This window comes from Netta rufina (genome assembly GCF_964035555.1).
Source record: "Netta rufina genome assembly, chromosome: 4".
In the NCBI taxonomy this organism is placed as follows: domain Eukaryota; kingdom Metazoa; phylum Chordata; class Aves; order Anseriformes; family Anatidae; genus Netta; species Netta rufina.
Window position 1 is genome coordinate 54,322,831 of NC_140127.1, and position 17,938 is coordinate 54,340,768.

General features: G+C 38.8%; 1 protein-coding gene across 1 annotated transcript in view; it reads left to right on the forward strand.

The window, feature by feature from the left end:
• Positions 1–8,343: 8,343 nt before the first annotated feature.
• ARAP2 (ArfGAP with RhoGAP domain, ankyrin repeat and PH domain 2) overlaps positions 8,344–17,938 on the forward strand; it is a gene marked incomplete at both ends in the record, with an annotated part of 116,143 nt that continues 106,548 nt past the window's right edge. The window contains 3 exons of the mRNA XM_084285721.1: positions 8,344–9,251; positions 16,546–16,616; positions 17,645–17,724. Coding sequence (XP_084141847.1) covers positions 8,344–9,251; positions 16,546–16,616; positions 17,645–17,724 — 1,059 coding nt within the window. The remainder of the gene's footprint in view (positions 9,252–16,545; positions 16,617–17,644; positions 17,725–17,938) is intronic.

The following is a 17,938-nucleotide window of genomic DNA, read 5'->3' on the forward strand; positions in this document are numbered from 1 at the left end:
TGAAGCAAATATATGCTTTACCTTATAACAGACCACACAGATGGAATGTGGAAGTCTGGGGTTCATTCATATTGTATGGATAAACTCCTGTACAATTTAGATGATATTCCATCTTCAGTTAAACACAGACTTACTTGGTTATTCTTATGGACTGATCATATTAAAAATAATCAGATGAATCTCAATTGCTGGAAAACAAGATTATCTTGAAGGTTTATGTAATCATAATTCTGAGCAGGAAAGCAAACTTACTGCGTTCACTATGAATGACCTTCTTGTATGGCCATATGTGTTTTAGGATACAAAAGGCACGAATCCCTTCTAAAGGGCATAGCAAAAGTATTGCAACTTCCACTTAACACGAATTTCTAAACCAAATCTTCAGCTACTTAAAAAACATTACTGACCTAAAAAAATTTCATGATAGCAACATAGAAACTCATGGGCCAAGGAAATTATCAGTTAATAAAATCTCTGCAGTTGTTAAACCTGCCAACAGATTTACAAAACTCAAATATATCAACAAGCCTTAGAATAGTACTGTGCTTTATGTCATATCTGAGTTACATCAGAACTAAGAAGTTGTGGTTTCCTTTTATATATGCAAAAGGTTATTTATTTAGTTAGTTTTAGTTTTGCTTTACCACAATGGTAGAAAGCTGCCATTTCGTGCTTCATTACAGAGAACTGTGTGCCATAGATAAACCAGAGACTTGAGAACTTTCTTAGAATCTGATAAATTACACTGCTAAAACAGCATCCCTCCCACCCCCCACCCCCCAAAAAAAAACAGTAATAAAAAAAATCTCAGATCTTGTGTTCTCATCTAGTGGTCAAGAAAAGAAAAGTGGCTAGTTCTGGTTGAAACATAGCGTGTCAGGGTGCAGAGCACCACATTATGCTTTGGGGGAAGATGCTATTACTGCACAAATGTAAATATGCTGAGGACAGCCTCTTTTAGTGAATTCTGTGTGAGAGTGACAGCTGTTTTAAACAGCGAGAGGCCTGTCTTCTGTAGTCTCTGCTGCTGGTCCACTTACATGGGCAAATCACATGGGTCTCCTGGAAGAGAAGGAGAGGTGCATTTTATAGAAGGATTTGGACTTTCTTGATAGAGAAGAGTTCAAAGGTATTATTCAACTGCCATACCTAAAAATGTGCAGGAAAGAGAAATTCAGCCCAGTGAAGCAAATTCAGCTAATGAAGTGGATACTTGCATGGCAAGGTAAGCCTTGCAAAGATGGCAAGCCTTTTGTTGTTTTCAAGATATGAATCTTTCAAATATTTTAAATTACTGTGGTTAAAAATCCTTTTCTAAGTCAGCATTCATTGGCATTCTTACTGTTCTGAAAGGAAGCTAGGCTTAGCTCAGGATTTTAGGCAAATCTCTAATCGGATGAATCTGTGAGCCCTTAGATTACAATCCAGAAAAGCTATGGCCAAAAAGAGTGTTTGTGTACCTACCTGAGTCACATCTGTGCAGCAACTTGGTTTGGAAATACATGGGTCCATTTGCAAATGATTGGGAATGACATTGAGCCAGGCTCAGCAAAATGATTAATAGAAAGTCGGTCAAGAAAATTATGAATTTCTTTAGGCTACCTAGAAAAAGCAAAAACAAAAGTTTGCACTGGTGTAGGACTTTCTTACCATAAAATTCGCTTGCATAATACAAGTTTGGGATATTAAATTAACTGCATTTTTTAGTAGACTGGTATTTAGGCATTTAATAGCTAGGGTGCACAGCAGGATTTTCAGAAGTGTTTGAGCGCGGGTAGGATTGGCTCTGTAATGCTGAACTTCACTCCTTCCACTTGTTGCAGTGGGGAACTGGAGAATGAAAAAGTTGCTTACGTTTGAAGTTGTGATCTGAAACCTCATTTTACTACCATGGCACTCCTCAGCCTCTGACGATCTTTAACAGCCTCGGTGTGAGTCGGGCTACGTAGTAAGGCTATAGTTAGCATGCAATAAGCAATCTTTGCAGCAGGCAGAAGAACGCAGGTTTACTTGCTCCCAAGGAGGGCTTTACTGGCCTGTTTTTCGGGGTAGACCTCGGCTGTTTCAGCAGAGGCCCCCGGGGCATCCCCAGCCTCACCTCGAGGAGCTCGGGGCCCACGCGGTGCGAGGGGGGGCGGCTGCTGGAGCGCGTCAAAGCGCTTTTCGGTCTCGTTTAGTGTAATAAAACGCGACTTTCGGCAGCGTGTCACTACCTCACGGGCGCGGGCGAGTTCCTAGAAGCGGGGCAAGTCACACGCTTTACTTAAAGCTTCCTAATTTCATCCAGCCAAGCGAGGCGTGAGGGCGCTGCGCCCCCCGCGAGGCTCCGCTGGAGGGCAGCGGGGAGGCCAGGGGGAGCCCCGCGGCCATCTCGCCCCGCGCCCCGGGGGAGTAAAGGAGAACCCCGGGGTCGTGCTCCGGGGCCGTGCTGTGGGGCAGGCAGCCTTCCCCGAGCCCCCGGCCGGGCTCCGGAGGCAGCACACCGCCTCTCCAGCCCAGGTGCGGCCGCCTCCGGAGGGAGGGAAGGGGAGGGAAGGGAGCGGAGCGGAGCGCCGCGGGCGCGGCTCGCCGGGGAGCAGCGCGGGGGTGGGGTGGGGTGTGGAGGCAGGCAGGCAGGAAGGAAGGAGAAAACGAGCGAGCAGGGGGAGAGGAGGGAGCCCAAGCGGTCTTAGGCCGTGTCCTCCTTCCCCTTCGCGGCTGCTCGTCGCCAGGAGGTAAGTCAGCTGCCGAGGGGCGCAAGGCTGGGAGCACCCGGTCCGGCTCTGCTCGGCTCGACCCGGCCTGCTCGAGAGGCTCCCCGGGATGGGCTAGGGGTGCCCGGGGGTGTCGTGGTAAGGGGGGTGCCGGGGAGATGGAGCCTGGTGGGCAGGTAGCGTGCGTTTCCCCGCCCGTGTGCTTCTCGTCTTAATTGTTTTAACGGTCCGTATGTAAATGCCAGCCGAGGTAGGGCGCTTTGTGGTGTATTTATTTACTCCGGGTACTTTCTGTGAAGTTAGGCGCAGGCTTCTCGTTAAGCTGCCTGCGAGTTTTACCGGACGGTGCGTGAAAGTTGCTGTGGCGGAGCGCAACAGCGCTGGGATGCCCTTATTGATCGGAAAGGCAGAGCCGGGACGTGGCAGCCCCGTGTCGCCGCAGCAACTCGCCCGAGTGCGCCCGGCCGGTGCCGCCCCGGTGCGCGCCGCGCTCCCGACGCCGCGAGTTGCTCCACAGGAATTTCTGGCGGCGTCAGCTTTCGCTCCCAGGCGGCGAAGGTGGCCGAGCTTTCCTCTGAAACAGAAGCCTTCTGAAATAAAAAGAAAAAAAAAAAAAAGAACGAGGAAACTATGTGAGCGGAGGATGTGCTCGAAAGTATTTCGTAATCGTGCTGAACTAAGTCACTTCGCTGCTTTTGGGCAAGGAACTGTGCTGGTTGCCATTGGTTACGTTGCTCTGTGTTGACCCAAATGCTAATTCAATAAGTGACACCTTTAAAATGGTCACTTCAGAGGACTTTTTTTTTCTTTTTTTTTTTTTTGGGGGGCATGCCGAAAAGAAAGATCTGTAATGATCTACACTTCTTAAGCCTGCTAATCTTGCCAGTTTGTATGCAGTCAAGCCCAATGGGAGGGTGAAATTGACCACCAGCAGATTTAATTCTGCTCCTTGGTAAATCCTAGAGCAGTTGTTTTATTTTTTTTCACCCCACATTTATTTGAAACTTAGTGTGGTTTAGCAGAAGCTGGGAGCAAGCCTGAACTTCCTTGTATTTGTTGAACTCATCACTGGAAGTGTGACTGGCTTGCTGTGTACTTCGGAAGATTTCTCTAGGCTGGCATCAGTAGTTTTCTTAAAAAGGAAGAAGAAAGTCTCATTTGAGTATTGAGTAATGAGAAACACTCATTTGAGTACTTCTATATTCAGCTATAGCCTTCTGTTTGTGTGTTTTGTTAAAAGTTGGCTGGCTTGCTTCAGCATAGATTTATTTATCTGCATACATCTTCCAATCAGTGATGTCTTGCAGACTTCTCCAACTTGAAAATCATGGAATGGAGGCCATATCAATTGGCACAGTTTTTTAAAATGTTAGGTTCAAGAACATATCCTCCATGTGAGGAAGCATCCTGAAAATTATGTATTTTTTTCTGTGCCAATGTTGTCTTGGAGGCCATGTAGCAGCTCTTTTCTGCAAAACAGAAAGACCTGGTATGCCACTCTGAGTTCTTCTACCTCATTGTCTAAGTTCCTTCTGTAAGAGGAGAAAAGGAAGGATGGGAAAATCATTTTGAAAAGAGTTTGAGAAACATCGTCATCTGGGGAAGAAAGTTGGATGATCCCATGTAAGGCTTTTGATGTCCAAAACAAATGGCAATTTATCACATGCCAAAAGCATATTTTCTTAGAAGAGAAGCCCAGATGGATTCTCTTGTATTGCTTTTTCCACATAGCAATTTGGACACTTTACGCATATTTCTGTAAAATTGAATAGTCAAGTGTCTTCCAAGAAGCTTTACTTCATATACCCACTATAGCATTCTCCCAATTTGCGTGAATGTGTTGAGTGGCTTTTGTCTGTGTGACTCTATATCAGAGGATATGACAGCGCCCTTAGAATCAGTTTTATTTAAGAAAGATCAAAATTTCCCTCTTTTTTTTTTTTTTCTTTAATACTTATTTCTGTCTAATACTATGGGACAATCTATTTTGCCCTGCTGCTCAGAGTAAAAGCTTTGTTTTGCAGGATGTATGTGACCATGTGAACTAACCATTAAGACTTCTTTTTACTTAAGTTTCCATAGTGGTACAGTTACCGATGTGAAAGTCAATGTACAAACGGGCATATATCACATACATATGATCACTGCATCTTCATATGTAATATTATACAAACTGTATTTGTGTGAATTATTCTACAGTTGAAGTTACGAAGTTTTATTGATATTAATTTATTTGAAATAGTTTACTATTTTGGATAAGGTGGTCCTTGAGTTCTCTTTTTCTGTACACTTGAGCTTAAGGCTGTAGTAAGGATAAAACATGCAGTGTAAGACATGATAAAGTATTTATCTTCTAACCAGTGTTAAAGATATTCACTGATTGTGTGTATCACAGAATCGTATTTATTTAGTTCTGTTTTATTTAAAGCGCATTCAAACCAAAATAAGCAAAACCCTCAGATCCACAAATACCAGTAAGTTTCACAATCAATATTTGTGTATAATTTACTGAGTTGTATAGGTGGGTCAGATCTATAGCATGTCTTTAGAAGTGCTTAAACTACAGCAACTTTTAGCAACTACTGAAACAAAAAATGGCTTTGGCTTCAGCTCCCAGCATTGCTGGCATTTTGTGGTCAAAACACTGTCTTAGTGAGCAGTTTCTTCCTTTCTGGGCCTGCTGTGTGTTATTCTGGAAAATATGCAACAAAAAGAAATTATGTTCTTCGCATTTAGAAACAAAGTTTGTTCTGTGCTTGGTAATCCTGTGCATTGTTTTGTGGTTTGTACTGAGATGTGTGAGTATCCAAATAACCGATGATACATGGCTATTGGAGTTCCTGAAGTAGCAGGATGGAGGTGTTCCAGATTAAGGTGTTGGCAAAGCTGTTGCACGTAGAAAAAACAATACTTAGATATGGAAAAGAGTGTGTGTAAGTAAATAGAAGCTACTTACTTAAGTGCCTTTTTTTACTGTTGGAGGCGGAGAGATTAGGAGAATGATACTGCTTGAAAATAAACACTAACACCTTGGGCTTAGGACCCTAAATAGCACCACAAAACCCTGAACTACCAGGGAAGTTCTGGAAACAACAGACAAAGTATTCCAAAATTGAAGTTGAAATTGTTTAATTGATAGGCTAACACTGGAGGTGGTTTTTCATGTGTGTGAGTGTGTGTACTTTTTTTTTTTTTTTTTTTTCATAATGGGTATGTGAAACAGTGCCTGCTTGATGTTTTCTTCTGCCATTAGTTATTTCTGTAGTAATTATAAAATTAAGAAAATAAAAAAAACCTTAACACAGTATGTATTTATATATGCATTTTGGTGGTTTTAGAGATGGCTGATGGGTATTACTGGCAAATTTTATCATTGAGAAGGGGGGGGCTTAAATTTTTAAAGAAATGATGGGTGTTTAGATACGTGCTCATGTTGAGGAAGGACAAAGTTAAATCTAATTCTTATTCTAAAAGTTGCTTGTTAATCAGTGTAGCTCAATCCAGGCCTCTTTGAATTAAAATGACTTCTCAGTGAGAGTTAACTCTCTAACAGACTTCATCTCTCAAGAGGCTGGTACGTGGCCTATGGAGTTCTCTCTCCAAAAATCTCTAATTGAATGCCTTTCATATTGAAGGTGGTAAGTCACTGCTTGCAAGTCTGCCAAGTAGCGATCAAAGCTATAAAAATGCATCGCAAAAAATGAAGTTGAATATATTGGCAAGAATCTAAAGAGTTCTTGTAAATAATGGAACTTTTGTGATAAATGTGCTGATCTGTACGTCTTCCAGAAGAGTGCGGGTTTATTCAACTTCTTTTTCTCTTTACTATGCCATACATATACACGTATATATGGTGTAAGTGCAGAGTTTTTTCCTGTTTTCGATTAGTTCTTTCTGAAAGTGTGGGAGTAATAAAAGTAGTTACAAAACTGCAAGAGGAAACTTCTAGTGATTAAACTAGTTATTCATAGTAATGCTAGAGTACAATTACTCATAGTGGTGATAACAATTATGCTCCATTGATTATGTGATTTTAAATTTATATGTGTTTGTATGTGTCTTTGGGGAATGAGGCATAGCATGAAGATTTATTTATGACTGCTTGGCTGAATAATGACTTATTTATTCAAAAGTCATTAGGGAAATTGTATAGGAAGATGTTTTATCCTTTATTGGAGCAATTGATATAGTACAAAAGCAGCCAATCTGTCAAGCTTCAATTCTAGATCGTAAGTAGTGCCCTCTTAGTCAGGAGATGTTTTGGAGAATAAGGTGTACCTAATATCTGCTACCTTGGGTGTATGCTGGGCATGTGAATCTTTTTCTTTCAGGCTGCTATTTAGATCCTACGCTGTCCTGCCGAAGTTGTTCTTTCTCTTCCAGGCTGCTCCAGGCTAGTACCTGCATGCCAGGGCAGCTGCTACAGTCAGCAGCTTTCCCTAAAGCCAAATGACTCTTTATACAGGAAGAGGGAGGAGGAAAAAAAACCTGTTGTCTGCTGCTGGTGTTAAACCTTCTTTAAAGACATGATTTCAGGTTGTCTCAAACACCTTCTGAACAGCAGCTTCTCCATCTGCTTTGGATTTTGTAAACTATGGATTTGGATATGGCCATGAAGGAAGGAAAAGTCGAAATGGGTGAAATCAGGGGTGTGCAAGAGCTGAGTTGGAAAATACTGAAGAGAAACTGTCATGGTTACTTGAGGTACCAAAGGTCCCTAGCATGGAGGCCAGAACTCGCCTCTGGTTATGCCTCTGCAGTTTGTGACCACAGGAGGTGCTTCCTTGCCAAAGCCAAGAAGCTACCACTTAGCTGTTTCCTGCGTTCCTGTCTGACAGTTCTTTGAAGAACACGTGCCTGATCTGTGAGGCATGTTTTGATCACCTCCACAGCTTTCTGGCTGTGGTTCTTAAAAAAAGTAGCAGCTTAAATTATTTATTTTCTTTCTCCAGACATTCTCAGAAGTGGCTCTACCTTTGCAAACTGTTGTATTAGTTATGGCACTTACTTGGTGGGAATGCTCTAGCCAGTGATTTTTTTTTTCTTTTCCCTGCGGAAAGTCTGTTTCTGTGCTAAAAAGCTTAAGGCTCAGAAGATAAAGGAGTGGAAGCTGCACTCTGTAGTTAATTGGTGCCAGCATGGGAATGGGAAAGCTTTGGGTTCCAGCTCTGGTCTTTGTTCACTTTTTCTACCATTTATATCCAAGTACTGTATAATAAGTTGTGTGGAGATAAGTGGTTCACATCTTGTAACTACTAGGATTATATGTTTTAAAACTATTACTTGTGCTAAGGCTTTGATTTTGCTCTTCTCTTTGTACAGGAGAAGATAAAAGGATGGAGAGGTTATGCTGTTTACCCTGCTTGAAATTTTCATATATGCACAATTTAAAAATTGTAGTGTACAAACAACAGGGAGCCTTTCAGAATTTTACTCAAGATTAAAGTAAATTCAGACCTCTGAACTGAGTTTTCTTTCTTTTTAAATACCCTTTTTCTTTTCCATAGGTTTGCAGCCTTAAAAAATAAAATCAGAAACTAAAGAAACTTGAAGTATCTCAAAGAAATTGCATTTTCCATTGGCTGACTGCCGACAAATATAGAGAGCTTCTTTGCCTATGAGTATGCCTGCATCTTGACTATATTTCTATATGACTGTGAGGGGCAGTGTTCGGAATGAAGCTGCCATCATGTCATCCACAGGCAACGGCACTGATATTGAAGAATTCTTGGTCAACATTAACTTAGGGCAGTATCTTCCTAACTTTAAAGAATATGGCTATAACATTGTGACAGATTGCACAGGCATAAACAACAGTGTGCTTCAGCAAATGGGAGTGCTGCCTACAGGGCACCGCAGAAGGATCCTTAAGCAGTTAGACACTGCTCTTTCAAAAAGACAAGGACATTCACTTCTCCATGAAAATGTAAAACTCAAAGACTCGACAGGTTTAGAAAAGAAGCAATATTTGTGCATGGATGAGGATTCTCCAGTAAGCAATTTAAATGCAGATGAGACTGACTTGATACCTGCAACATCATCAGTGCAACTTCCTAATGAAGCTTACTTTGGTGAAGAAAGGTTCAAACTTGGAGAGCAAAACTTATCGGAGGCAAGTGATGATAGCATTACAAATTTGGATTTTTCTGGTTTATACCAGAATTCAGACAGCATAGTAAAAGCTGTCAGTCTAAGTGGAAGTATTAAGATGAATGCTCAGCCGGATACATCATTGGAAGAAGCTGCTGCATACCAAACTGATGAGCACTTGGCTGGCCGTTTGGCATTTTGTGATCCTCCTTCTTCATTTGCTCATTCATGTGAGACAAAATACAGTGAAAACAAACATCTCATGCTTGCAGATGGGGATGATCTATCTGATTGTGAGCCAAGTTCTCCATTCTTTAAGTTTCAAGGAGAAATGATAAACAATGACTTATATGATTCCTGTACACAAAACAGCACGACAGTATTTCCAAGAGCAAGTCGGTCTTTTATGTTAAGACATCGGCCTGTGCCAGAAATTCCTGAATCAAGCAAAGTTGAGACTTCAACCAGGTAATTGTTGTTTCTTTTTAGTGAAGAATTGTTCTAGAAATTATGGGACTTTTTTTTTTTTTTTTTTTTTTTGGTGGGGGGGGTTTGTGAAGGGGGCTGTAGGCTGTATGGGCAAAGGGTGTCTTTTTCTGTGGATTTTTTTTATATGTGCTGTAAATAGCTTGGCTCTGACATGAATAATCCTAAGAAGGATTAAGCAAGTCAAAAGTGCAAATGGGAGTATAAAGGGAAATTCTAGAATAGTGTCTCATTATAATCTCTGCATCTACTTACTTTGAGAGAAATGAATCTTCATTGCTTTAGGAATAGCCTGTGTTTAAAAACAACTATATCAAACATTTTTGAAACTCAATCTGTATGCGCTTCAGATAGGGAAGAATGAAAATACCTGTTACAAAAGCAAGATTTAAAAAGAAAAAGCTGTTGAATCTATTCCAAACCAAAATGTTACTGATATGCTGGGGTTAGCATCTCATTAATAGTATCTAATGAAATTCTGATCTGTGGCAGGAAAATAGTTATAAAACAGTAAATTCAAGAGGATAAAAATTCATCCTTAAGTATAAAAATTGTTGTAATTGTGTATTCAAGTTATATTTTAGTACCTTTTAAGGTTGTACCTTTCAGAAAATACTGTTCTTAGAAAACAAAGGTTTATTATTTTATTCTAAGTCTTGGATTTAAAAGATCTAGGAAATTTTGCACAGCTAAGTATTAAGGTACTTTCATCTGAAAAGTGAGGCAATATTTACAAAAGCCTTCTTGCCTGTTGAATGTGCTATATGGTGTAGCCGTCCTGTAAGGATGTATCTGTATGAAGGAGGATTTCTCAGACAGGATTGCATATGTGGATGTAGGAAGATGATTTGAAGTCTTAGCCTTAAAGCGTAGAACTCTGCAGTAAAATTTATATTCTTTTAAATTAGAATGGGATGCTTCATGGAGGAGAAAATTATATTATGCTGTCAATCTAAAGCAACGATTTTCCTCAGGATGGCTCTTGGACTGATTTCTAAACTGGTTGTCATCTAACTGTTAATGCAGAGAATGAATGCAACCGGTTTGTCATGTTAGGTGTTGGCTTCTGCTGGTATTCATATAGCATATGAATATTATCACTATTCATATAGTGAAACTTGGACTTTAATGATGCTTGTAGCATATTTTATTTTTAATGAGGCATTCCAGGAGGAAGAAATAGGAGGAAAAAAAAGAAAACCAAGTGGTTTTTTTATTGTTATTTTATTTTAACCAGCTACAACTTACATGGAATTTTGTAGGATGACAAAAAGATGCATCTTCAGTCAAAGGACATTTTATTTGGCAATTGGAAAGGCTTTTTCTAGACGATGGAGGTGGAAGGTTTTCATAATTCATGGAATCCTTATAAGGATTCTGTGCAGCACTGGTGAAATTGGCTTGGAGAGCATCCAGTAAAGGTTGTTACTTTATGATAAATTGCATAGTTTGCATTCATTTCAAAATATTCATGTGATGTGGGTGTAGATTTTGATTCCTTCAAAATGGCAGAGTTTGCAATTAGTCTACAAACTAGCAAGGAACACTTGCTGTCTGTAACAAACAGTTTTTGTGGCTTGTTTTGCAAAAAGGTAATGGAATGTAGGGGAAAAGATCTGATGTTACAATGTAACTCCAGACCTCCATTAATAACATTCAAATGATACCATACTTTAAAAATAAGAGGCAGTGAATGTACAGCTGATCACAATATTATGGCCTGTATACACAAAAAGTATCTTCCCCCAGATTTAATCGTGCTATTTTTGATTTTGTTAATTGTAAAGTTTTACTTGTAATGCTTGGTAAGTGTCTTACGGAGAAGAAAAACTCATGCAAAGACACATGCAAAGTTTTGTCACTGTAGCCATATCCAAATTATCAGGTTGTGCTTTTTTTTTTTTTTTTTTTTTTTTTTTTAAACCGCTAGCTGTGCCTGGAAGGGACGTGTCTGAGAATGTTTTGTATTTGTCTTTTTCATCTGCATGTCTCAGCAGTTAGAAACATCATTAGCGAGTTTATACACGCCCTAAGTGCAGAGTTTTCCCAAGCATTTATAAGTTTCTTTTAGATTAATGAAAGATGTTAATATTAAATGCTTTAATACAGTCGTCTGGTTGAACAGGTGGAGAGGCAACAATTCTTTGCAACAAAGAAAAGATTTGCATGATCTACTTGGAAAAAAAAATAAAACATATATATAATCAGTGTCTTCTAAAACACCAAGAAATTGTGCTTATTGAAACTTTGAAGTATAAACACTTTTCAATGGGGAGTGGCTTTACATTAACTTCTGTGGGGTGATCATCCCCACTGCATATAACAAAGCTACTCCTGCTGAGCTGAAATGGGAATCTAATGCTAAAAGATAACAATGACTAGCTACTCTTATCTCTTCTGAGAAACAATCACCCAGTAGAGATAACATGCTGTGCTTATGGTGTTCCCACCATGCCAGTAAATCCTTCAGATCCTGGTGTCTTAGAGACTGATGTGTGACTGGGTCACTAACATCGTTTCCACATTCTGATTTGTGAACTCCAGCTTTTCTTCTTCATCTTTATGCTCCAGTTATAACAATGTAGAAATCCTGAAGGACAAGCAGCAAGTCTGTCAGATGAAGATCAAGAGTAAACCAGAGCTTCTAAACAGAACTTAAACTTCATAGAAACGTTCATGATTAACCTTGCTGAGTATTTTTTTTTTTTTTTTTTTTTTTTTTTAGAGGCAAAGAATTAATACATAACTTTAAAGTGGTGGCTTGCAGTGTCTTTAGCCTCAGGAAAGATCATGTCTATGCAATCCTATAGGAAAGACAAACATTCTCAGCTGGTTTTTATTGATAGATGCTGGTTTCATCCTTATTATACTGTGTGAAGGCTTTCTGCATAGAGGCAGAAAATTCCAACTGAAATCTACTGGGAAACCCAGCATCTCCTTCTTGTCATGCATGGATGTTGGCCTTAAAGCTTTATGCAAGGAAATGCCTTTCTCATGATCTCTTAAGTGCCTTCTAACACTAAAAGCTTGTACAGTAGGTCTCCTTGTGGCCCTTTGTAGTGCTGTGATTCTGTCACTTTTTATTACTAATAACGTGCCTGCACCTCTTCTAATTTTGTCTACTTTCCTGTGCCTTGCTTGTGCTCCTAGCTCTTACCTGTAACAAAACATGCAGTCAGCTGGTAGGACACCGTGACGTTTTAGAAGTTGGAAGTACCTTGCTTTTCTTTGTTTTTGCAAGTATACTTGGCACCGCTGCAGTACTGGGGTGCAGAATTAAAAACATACAAAAACTTATACAATGTTCCTGACAAATCATTGTGCAGATTTTTCTAGCTCTTTCAGATAATCAGCACTGAAGCAATGTTGGGTTCTTGCCAGCTAGATTTTTCCTTCTTATCACAGCATTATGAGCTCAGTATTGATACAGAAGTAGTAAACATTGCTCTGAAGGCCTTCAAAAACTTCTGAAGGAGTTCAGAAACTAGGGGGTTGCAAATCATCTTCCAAGATTGAAATAATCTGGCTCAACAGGTCTTGATAAGACCGTCAGAACCTTTTGCAATGAACTTCTGAGACCCTGTATTTTATGCTTAAGTGACTAGTCTTAAATTTTTAGTATATTTTCCCGATAATGTCGTTGAACAGAATAAAGGATTAGACAGAGGAGGGTGCAAATTTTGTGGCCTCTCTTGGTACTTTTGGTTACTTCTTACCCATGCAAGTGAAGAACTGATGCCTCTAAGATGAAGTGAAAGTATTGCAATGGATGGAGCTAACCACATGCATGCCCTTAGCCCGAGATTAAAGATAAGCGTGGAGATGCGGAAACCTCTGAAGCTACCTTGGACCATGTTGTTTAGCAGTTGCTCTGTAGCTCTGGTTGCACCCTTTGGAACAGCAGTGCCTTTAAAGGGAAAGCTAAGCAGGTGTGTCAGGTGACAGAGCTGATTGTTGTGCCCAAGTAACATTTCAGACTGACCAACACCAAATACATCCAGGCTTTCCACATCCTCCGACTCTGTCGCTTGTGTTGTTCAGTGCTGATTGCTTATTGCAGGAGAGAAGAAATAGTCCAAAAATAAATCTGGAAAAACTGCTGCATTGCTGGAGGGGCAGGAGGAGGGAGGGAAAGAGGACTTCAGTGTATGTATGTACATGTATACAGAGATGCTGTGTGCCTGTCCTGGTGCTGTCCATTTTGTGCAAACAGCTGCTGCTGTAGTGGAAAGTTAGCAGTGTTAGTATTCTTCACACTCTGTTGCGGGCATGTAAGTGGTTGAGATTGCTAATGAGGTTTCCAGGCTAGTGCTGCTGCCTCCCTCTACTCTGTATGTGGTCACACAGAGCAGCTTTTCGGAGGGAGAAGCTGCTCTATCTCTTCCTTTGGCCAAGTATCTCCCTTAATTGACTTCTGCAAGCAGCCTATGAAGCCCAAGGTTCAAACAGCACGGTAGAGCACTTTGGACGTATTCATGTAAAGGGAGGGCTAGGTCTCGGGTAGAAAATGTGATGATTGAAAACAAAAGCTTCATTCACATAAAAAAAAAACCTAGCAGATGAATGCCAGTGAAGACTTTGAAGCACTGACTGCTTCCACTGAGCTCTCTCCCTCGCTTTATTTGCAGGCACGTATAGAACAAATCGGCTCAGCTCTCACCTTTCCAGTCTCTCAGCCTTCAGCAAGACAAGTTGCTGCCTCATCACACCCTTTCATCCTGTTTATGTACAAGGAAAGGGTGGTGGGGAAGAGTATGCAGCCCGAACCACATCCTGTATCACTTAATTTATGAAAATAGTTAGTCTTAACCTCCACAGTTGTAACAAAGAGATAATATAATTAAAATTATGTTTATCTGTGTATAATTGGTACTTTGTGATTTGCAGGCTACTTGCACTAACTGTCCTATAGAGAGCAAAACAAAGATGATGATAATCTCAAGAAGTATTAAGTTTTGGAAATGGTTAAGGAAAGTCATGTTTATGTAGATAAGTTTTCTGTTGGTGGTGGCTTTGATTTTGTTTGGTTTTGGTTTGTCTTTTTTTTTTTTTTTGGTTTTGGTCTTATTTGCCCCCAAATAAGTCTTCTTTATTTTTCTGTCATTTAATGTAGGAATTTATTTTGTACAACAATTGACAAGGATGACAAATATTGTCCTCTTGCACTCTATTTTTTGTTATATTTAATCTCTCAAGCAGATATTCAGAGTAAGCTATTTTAAGTATTTATTGAGGTAGTTTTTACTTGACATAAGGTAAAACTTCCCATTCCTAAAATGACCAAAAAAAAATTTATTTGGGGAGTGGGTGGGGGGAACACCCTGCAGTTCATATTTTTAACAGGTTTTCTTACTTTGTATGGAGCATATACGCGTAGACACTTAATACAAACAAACAAACAAAAAAAAGCAGGTCTTTATAAGTTGCTTTATCATTTCACGTTTCCTGATGAGTTTACCAGTATTACTCGTGACTCATTGCTATTACCACTGCCCACTTTTAAATCCTTCCACTCTGAAACTAAGCCTTTCACTCACTGTTTTACATAGGGAAGAAAACCATCAGTTTAAAATCTCTTCTAGTCAAAGCTGATTATCTGTCCCTCTCAAATTCATATTAATGCTATTAGTACCCTTAAAAACAACATACAAATCCTGTCTCTGTTGAAAAATATTATTTCTATTTATGTATTTATTTGTAAGCATTCCGGGTTAGTACAAATGCATGAAGTTAATTTGCTAATGTAACTTCAAAAGATTGTAGCTACATCAATTTTAGTAAGACACGTGAAGGAACACGGTGCTATGTAGTTTTTGTAATTAGAAGAGTGAGCAGTTACTATGTATGGAGCCATGATCCACTTCAACTGGGCAAACTCATCCTATGTTTTCTGAGAATAGGATCTTACAAAATACCATCAAGAAACATAATTAATACAACCAGGATAAAATTTGTAAAGGTACTTGTTATTTCAAAGTGCAGCTTCCATATTGAATTTAATTCAGCAATTTCCTTGGGGCAAATAGAGGCATAGATTGAAAATGATACAAAATGGTAGTTCATAAACATATGCTTTCTTGTCATAGGGAAACATCAGCCTGTAATGTAGAGTTATTCAATTTGGATGTCGTGGGGTGGTATTTCTGGAGTTTTGAGCATAACAAACCTTAAAGACATAAAATTCACCAATAAGTCTAGTGGGGAAATGAAAATCAGATATATTGATATTTTTATTAAAACATTTATCTTTGGCTTTGAAAGATGGAGGATCTGAAAACTCTTAGAAAAAGCTTAAAGGATCTTTTTTATAGCACTTATGAATCAATGAGTATTCTGTAATGATGCACAAGGATCTGTATCGCTGATATTTCAAGTGGAGAAAGTGATATAAAGAAGAGAAATTACTAATTACTTGTGTTAACAGGTGAAATCAGTTTGATTGAAAGCAGACTGAAAACAGACTGCTGCAGCAGTGAAGATGGGTTAGAAATGTACTACTTCAGGTGTATTTTCTCCTATTCTGTTATTCAAAAGCTGCTGCATTAGCCTGAAATCTCAGTAATAATAATGAAAACATGATTTTTCCAGCAGAAATGTACCTCTGTACATGGAATCCCTGAAATACTTAGGAGCTAGCATAACACCAATAAAAAAAGTAATTTTTCTCCTGTGTGTGGGAATACATTCTTGCATATCTACAAAATGCACAGTCATAGGCGCAGGTGGTATCAAAGAAATGTCATTTATGTCTCAGATTGAAAGTTTATTAGGGGAAAAAGAAAATAATGATTGGGAATTAAAAATTTTCAGCATTTTTTTTTTTTCAGTGGTCCAAGGCATCTGCTTTGTCTGGATGCCTAGGCTCTGTGCTTAGAGCTCAGTGTTGAAGATTTGGCTTTGATACTATGCTGTTTTTTTTCAATGCATTTGTTGGTATTGAATGTGAAGTAGAAGAGATGGTAGAGGATGGGGGAAGAACCGGGATCCCCATGCTTCCCAGAGGTCTAAATGTATGTTAAGGCATTCAAAACAAAACAAAAAAATCTGAATGTGTGTGTTAGGATCAGTGAAGTATTCAGCATCATGAAGAGAGAAAGAAAGAATGTTGGATATTTTAAATTCAGTCAGAAGACTTTTCCAAGACTTAAAATTGACTATTTCTACATTTGCATGCAGTTGTAATACTTTGTTTACCTGCATAAGATGTCTTTGCTCCATGCTCCATTTTTGGGAAATTTCACTTAATATTTTCATTTTGTGCTCTGTTTTGTTCAAGCTCCCTTCAGAAACGAAAGAATGTGGATCTTTCAAATGTACCTTGTGCTGGGAGGCAAGCTTCACAAAAAAGTGAGTTAAGCATGCTGGTACTTAGATCTTGAATACTGAGACAAAGAAACCTCAAACAAAAAACTGAGGTCCAACCTCGTTTTTTGTTGAGCAAGTGTTGACTTGCCATTTTAAGAAATACTGGGTATCTGGCAAGTATGAAAAAAGTGTGATGTACATAATAGCAGAGCACGTAACCACTTCTACGTTTTACTTAGTTCTTGTTTACGAGCTAATAGCATGAAAATTACAAAATATTGTCTGTAAACGTAATTTAACATATTTTTTTTAAATACAATATGTTGAATTTTCAAGATGGTATGCATTTTTTTTTAAAGCAGAATCAATTTTTTCTTGAAGACTGTAAGAAGAGTATTTCTGACTAATGCATCTTCATTTGTTAGTGAGTAATCAGAGCCCCAGGAAATAACGGGAAATAAATTGGTAACTTCTTCCAGTAAACTATTTAATTCAGTCTTGCACAGTTCCAGTCAGTGACATTTAAAAAAAAAATAAATTCTTTTAAACACTAGAAATTTGAAGCTATACATATTAATTTCAAGCAAATAATTTGTGATGAAATGAAAATTGAGCAGAAATTAGGTGGTTTTTTGTTTCCTTTGCTTTTGTTTTTTAAAGTCAGAATAAAAGACAGTGGAACTATTGATCCCAAGAGTATATGACAAAAGTTTTTTGTTTTTTGTTTTTCTTAACTTGATAGGCAGATTAGGAAAGAAGATGATACTTATATGCAAGCTATATCCAAATAAGATGCTAGTGAAAAGATGCAGTATAAAACTGCAACTATATTGATATACTATACTAGATATAGCAAAATTATAGCTAGATATAAGTAGATCAGTGTAAAAGTATAAATTTCTAAGAAAGTGTGTTTCAGTTATAAATGAGAAATTGTTTCTTGTTCTTCAATATTTATTCATTTTGAGGAGGGCAGGAAAATCAGAAACAGAAAACTTGTATCCCTTGTTGATTATATCAGTACAATAATGGAGTATGACAATGTGTGACTGGTTATTTTTTATTTTAAGAAACTTTCACAGAAGAAAAGCCACCCATCATATCTCCGTATGGAGAAACCTTTTTTTGGGACAACCTTCAAGATGCTAAGGTAAGTTGAGAAGTCTGGATATATCTTTTATAACATGAAGTTTATATCTTCATGTTATGTATTGTGTACTGCCATTAATTCTTTTTTATTCTCTTTCGGTTCTCAGTATCTTTCTTGTCTTCTTGGGTATATGCACAAGTTTTATAGCAGGTAGCTAAGCACTGTACTTACATACTCTCTGTAGGTGGCATAGGGAACAGAACTGTAAAGGTAA